This window comes from Macrobrachium rosenbergii, chromosome 15, assembly GCF_040412425.1.
Source record: "Macrobrachium rosenbergii isolate ZJJX-2024 chromosome 15, ASM4041242v1, whole genome shotgun sequence".
Taxonomy (NCBI): domain Eukaryota; kingdom Metazoa; phylum Arthropoda; class Malacostraca; order Decapoda; family Palaemonidae; genus Macrobrachium; species Macrobrachium rosenbergii.
Window position 1 is genome coordinate 17,519,345 of NC_089755.1, and position 6,301 is coordinate 17,525,645.

Sequence of the window (6,301 nt, forward strand, 5' to 3'; positions counted from 1 at the left end):
CTTTACAGTCCTCTCCATTTACGCGATTTCTGAAGTCGTCAAGTCTTCAGGAGCCGGCTATTGCATTCCTTCAGCTTCGCAGCTCGTTCCGAAGGCTTCGACAGGAATGTCCCGAAGCAAAGATCTTCTCCGGGATTTCCGCCGAAGCTCAGTGGCTTTTTTCAGTTCTACTCTTTTGACCAGGTGGAAAGAAGGGCAACCATGTTTTCACACGTGAAAAGCATTGCTATTGTTCAAAACGTATTGGCTCTAATCCTACTTGGATTAGTGGTATTGTTTATAATTGGATCCGGAAATTTCGGATATATTATTGGTAAGAACTTGGTAGCTTCTCTTCTAGGAGGGTTGCTTGCTTACTTATATGGAAAATACATCACCAAGATATCTGACTTCGCTGAGGAAAAGGAGCTACTGTTGCAACAGCTGGAAGATGCCTATTTAAGACAGCTCATTGACGATGGCAGTCATCAGGAAGAAATTCTCATCGAAAGGAATGAAGGTCTGGCTAAGGATTTAACCGAAGAAAGATATCGCGTTGACGAGCTTTTCAAGGTTATTGACGAATACGAGGCGAGACTCAGGAAAGCCGAGAGCGAAAATGAAGAGCTCAAGAAGAAAAGTGAAAACTGTCAAGACACGATAATCCAGAGAAATCAGGAACTTGATGATCTGAAGGAACAACTAAAAGAAAAAGGAGCAGAATGTGCAATGAACGCAGAAGTAATTCAAGACCTGAGGAATCAAACAACGGATAACGATGTCTATTGTGGTTTTCTCGAAGAAAAGGTCAAACATCACGAAGGAGAAAGAAAGAGAATGAAGCAGAAGCTTTCAGACCTGGAAGGAAATCTGCAAGAGTTGCAAAAAGAAGGAAATGTTCTTCTCGACAGAAATAATGATCTTCGGAACAACCTGGAAAGAGAGGCCCAAAAGAATTTGGGCATGAAGAAGAAGATGGAAAACCTCGAACACCAAAATGAACGCCTCCGACGGGATTTGACCGAAAAGGAATCTCAAATTGTCGCCTCGATGGAAACGCTAAGCCTTCAAAAAGGGAAAAACGAGATCCTGGCTGAAGAAGTTCTAGTGATGAAAAACTGGATCGCTGAATTAACTGGTGAAAAAGAAAAATTTAACGATTTACTCGTCGAAAAAGAGTTGGAAATTAGCTCAGTGTGCCAGCATATGGAAGACGAGAAAGAAAAAAATCACGTTCTGGCTGAAGAAGGTAACGTACTGAAAAATTGGATCGCAGAACTAGCAGGAGAAAATGTAAGTCTTAAAGATAGATTGGCAGAAAAGGAGATGGAAGAAAATGGGATAAAGAAAGTTTCAGAAATGCTGGAAATGACAAAAGAAAAGGTGAGTGAATTGGAAAGCGCCTTGAAACAAGTACAGGAACGACTTAACGACGCAGAAGAAAATGAATGTGAACAGGACAAGGAAGATCCTTCTCAAGAGGAAAATAAAGAAGCAGACGCTCCGGATAATATTAATGAAGTGGAGGCTGAATTCACCAAGGAAAATGAAGGACATTCTGAGGAGGAAAACGAAGAAGCAGAAGACTTAGAACGGGAAACAGGAAATCAGGAGGACTTGGAAGTCGCACAGGAAAAGAAAGAAAGCTGCGAAGAAGAAGAAACTAAATTAGAAAAAGAAGAAAGTCCCAAAAATAATGGAGAAGAAAATAATCAACCGAGGACAAAAAAGAAACGCGGGAAGAAAAGGAAAAAGCCTGCAAGACAAGAGGACAGTAGGTTGTCCGTCGTCCAATCCGTGGCCCTTCAAACGCACAGCGAAAACCTGCATAGCATCATGTTGCCTGCTGAACTTCAGGAGGTCCTGCAGAAGAAGGAAAAGGGCCTCGCCTTCATTACATATAAGAACAAAGTCCTCCTGAACTTCATGCATCACGACAAGGCCTCTGTCCGTGCTGTGCTCAGCAGGTGCTCAAGATCCACTGCTGAGGAAGTTCTCGTCGATCTGCAGAAACTGGTTCTGAGTGCTCTCACAAAGGATTAGGATACGCCCACCCAGGATTAGGATTCGACCACCCAGGATTAGGATTCGACCACCCAGGATTAGGATTCGTCCACCCAGGATTAGGATTCGCCCACCTACTACAGGACCGAGCAGACGGTTGGGTTACAGTCAGCGGGAGGACTGGTGCCCAGAATTGTGACTGGCCGCGCCTTGATGCTGTTGCGTCCTGTCCCGGAGGCGTCGCGACCTTCTTGGCCTTTTCGATGGGATTGACTGCAGGAAGGGTGTTTGCGTGTGTCTGGGTCCCCCGCCCAGATAACGGGAGGTTCCCCACCTCCAACGCACCCACCCTCCAGTCAACCCCATCGACAAGACCAAGAAGATTGCAACGCCCCTTGGGTTTACAACTTGACGCACCAGCACCAAAACGCGGCCAATCACAATTCAACCCACCATTCCAACCGCTGTCACCCACCTGACTGCTATATATTATACCTGTTCACTTTGTATCTTATTTCAGGCACTTTTGTAACTTTTGTAACTCTTGTAATTCATTCAGTTTTGTAAGTCCTTTGTAATTCATTCACTTTTGTAACTCCTTTGTAATTCATTCACTTTTGTAAATCCTTTGTAATTCATTCACTTTTGTAACTCCTTTGTAATTCATTCAGTTTTGTAACTCCTTTGTAATTCATTTACTTTTGTAACTCCTATGTAATTCATTCGCTTTGTAACTCGTATGTAATTCCTTGGCTTTTGTAACTTCTATGTAATTCATTTACTTTTGTAACCCTCTGAGAAAATAAAGCTACCAAAATAAAAATAAAACATCTCTACTTAACCTGAGAAAACCTAGGTTTAGATACAGCTATGACTGAAGATGAGGTCATAGAGGTCATACAACGACCTCTTTTTATAACAGCTCCCTCCACCAACCATTTCCTAAAGTCTATATATTTGTTGTTAAAAGTGACTTTCAAACCGTTCCGGTTTTTGTAAGGGTCATGTTTCCAACTGTGGTTGACAGGAGAGCTGTTACAAAAAGCGGTTGTTGTCTGGAGGAAGCAAATCTTTCACGCAAGATGATGCACTGACGAATCACTGATATGCAAACAGTATATTAGACGTTTCAAGACTAGTATTTTGAATTCAGATGACAGCCATTTAGCCTCATCTGATGCTGCTATTGCTGTCTCTCGTTCTTTCTTCAAATTACGACCTGTTTTCTTCGGTCAATTACTCAAATTATTTATTTTTTCAAAATTTGTTGCTTCCATGACTGCTTTAGCTTTTTAGTCAGTTTGAGAAGGATAATCGAGCAGGTTCTCGAAAGCTTTCGTTTGTATGTTTCTTATACATATATACATTTGTATTATCATGGATTTCTTGACCAGTGAATGAATAGATAATAAAATGCAGTTCCTTCACTGTATATTACGCATATGATGATGTTAGTTTAATGAAACATATGTAAGTTAGGGGTCTCCTTAATAATAATAATAATAAAATAATATTCTCAAAGATGACCCTCTTTCAAACAAACCTCATTAAAAAGAATGGCCGTCTGGAAGCCACTGAGTTTATATACTTCAAGTTCTCAATCTCACGGACGAGGTCTATTCGTAGCAGCAAGTAAATCATATAGAAGCTGTGCAAATTCATTTATTTTCCTTCACGTGCGGTAGTTCATTCTATCGAAACGTTGAGGAGAATAAAAGAACTTTGCAAATCTTATATATAATTTACCTGCTGATACGAACAGAGCTCGTCCATGAGACTGAGAACTTGACGTTTAAATTCAGTGGCTTCCAGATGGCCATTCTTTTTAATGAGGTTTGTTTGAAAGAGGGTCGCCTTCGAGAATAATAATTTATTATTATTATTATTATTATTATAATTATTATTATTATTATTATTATTATTATTATTATGAAAGAGACGCGAGGGGAAAGAGCATGTCGCACTCATTACCTTAAGTGGGCTTGCAGTCGGTCAAAAAACGTCCCCTCTCCCCAAAAAAATTTGCAAGCCCGCTTGAGGATGTAAATACGACATGCTTGTGCTCCTCGTGCCTTTACGGGCTGCCCTAGAGCAAGAGCCCGTGCCAGAATAAGGCTGGCTTAATCTAATTTACCCGATGTTACGAGAAAATTGCTTGACAACCTTATCGGCATCCAGAAGTTCATTCTTTTTAATAATAATAATAATAATAATAATAATAATAATAATAATAATAATAATAATTATAATAATAATAATGCAATTACGCAGTTATTTTGAATAAATCCTGAACCAGTGATGGTCGCAATCATAAAAACAATTGTTGTGGTGTAGAATAGATAGGGAAATTAGATAGAAAAGAGAGAGAGAGAGAGAGATATATAGAAAAGAGAAAAAGTTAGAAGAGAGAAGGAGAGAGAAGTAAGAATAAAGAGAGAGGCAAAGAACACAGTGATAACGTCCAAAAGCTGTTATTGTATCGTGTTATCAATACGCTGATCGAGACAGGATGTTTGCAGGAACCATAAGCAGTATATCGTGTTGAAGCCATAAAAACAGTCGTAAAAGTGAGAAATAATGGCCTCGCGATTAAGCTAACCAATTCATGAATCAGCACAGCCTAAATGCTTACAGCAGCTGGTTCTATAACCCCGCCTTCTCAGGGAGGCGTTTTCGTGGAAGTTCCAGGAATTTGGGGGTTGGCCCAAGTGATGTACTTCTTCAACCTCCAATCAATTATACTTGGGAGGGGTCTTTCACACACCCTCCAAAGATCACCTCCAATCAAGTCCTCTAAGGAGAGATTTGAATCACACTCACTACAGTTTTTCCAATCAGCTACTTGAAGGGGAGGTCTTGCTGATTAATCCTTCCAATAAGGCTAGAAGGAGGTGGAGATTGCAGATAAGTTTTCTAGGGGTTCAACAAGCTAGAGAACGACAGGAGAGGAGAGTTCAGAACTGTGTCCTTCAAGGGAGAGTATGTCTCCCCTCACTTCAGTGTTCCCCATTGAGACTGAGTCAAGAGTGATTCGTTTTCTATCATTGTAACTTGTTAATTTTGTACTGATCCTTATGATACTATATACTAATTAAAGTGAAGAAATTACCGATCTCGTCTCTATACGCCTTTCTGAAAGATATCAATACTTAAAAATAATTAAAATAAAGAAGATAGCACATCATCCGTAAAGCGATCTGAAGGACACATAGAGAAGAAACCAAGGTAAAAAGAGAAAGACTAAAATTTATACAAACATACAACAGAACATAAAGAGGAGAAGAAGATAACCCTTACAAATGGTGGCAGCGTAATTGGATCCAGAAGGCGAGACGAAACAAACGAACATTAATGAAATTATCAGTGCAATTATTTAAGTTACAGTGAAACGAAATTCAACAAAACGAACTTAGATTTTTTTACGACGAAGAGCAAAATATATCTGAAGGAATAGCAGCTAACAAGAAAAGGTTGAGTGTGAATAAAAACAGTTTTAGTGCGTCCCGAAGCAAAAACATTTAGAACTGTTACCGTCAACAAATTGAGCAAGACGCCGATAGCGATAATAAGCCCAGTGTTTGCGACATTTCAATGGAGTGATTGAAGAAAAACAGCGCACAGAACCTTCAACAAGATTCCAAAGGCGGAAAACAACAGCAAAAAACATCGCCGACGCAGTGAAATTGTTTTTACTGGAAACGACAGTGAAACATTCACCGCGGAAGGCACAACAATTAGCGATATCACGATATCAGCAAAATAACACAGTAAGTTGGCGATAAATGAAAATATTGTTTGCTCTCTCTATTAATAAATAAATAAGTAAAGATATATTTTTTTTCGCATCTTGCTATAAGATTGAAAATTAAGAAAACTCTCTCTAGTGAATAAAATTCCTTTTGCATAAATACAGCATTACTCTCTCTATGATAATTAATTATCTAGTAAATAATTTATATAGGGAATTAGTTATTTTTTTTCTCACTCGGTTGATGATGATTATTTGAGAAGTTATATATATAATTTTGTGTACTTATTATGATGAATTTTGATGATATGATGCCCAATTTCATATAAGAATTTATTTTGTGTATTGAAAAAGGTTTTAATTGTGCACTTGAACTCAATAGAGAATTTAATTTTTTTTGTGACACTCGACAAATTGTTTTAATTTGGTACAATATAAAAAAAAATTTTTATGATTGATATACTCTGATTGAATAATTTTTTGTGTGTGTGGACATGCAACGAGTGTTTGATGAATTACTGAACACTGTTAGACATTCACATTACGATTTAAGACTGTCGACAATTAGAC

General features: G+C 38.6%; 1 protein-coding gene across 1 annotated transcript; it reads left to right on the forward strand.

Moving 5' to 3' along the window:
* The first annotated feature begins 201 nt into the window (after window positions 1-201).
* LOC136846277 (uncharacterized protein PF3D7_1120000-like) lies at window positions 202-2,022 on the forward strand. Its single transcript, XM_067117083.1, has one exon. The coding sequence runs from the start codon at window positions 202-204 to the stop codon at window positions 2,020-2,022; it is 1,821 nt and encodes a 606-aa protein (XP_066973184.1).
* Window positions 2,023-6,301: the final 4,279 nt, after the last annotated feature.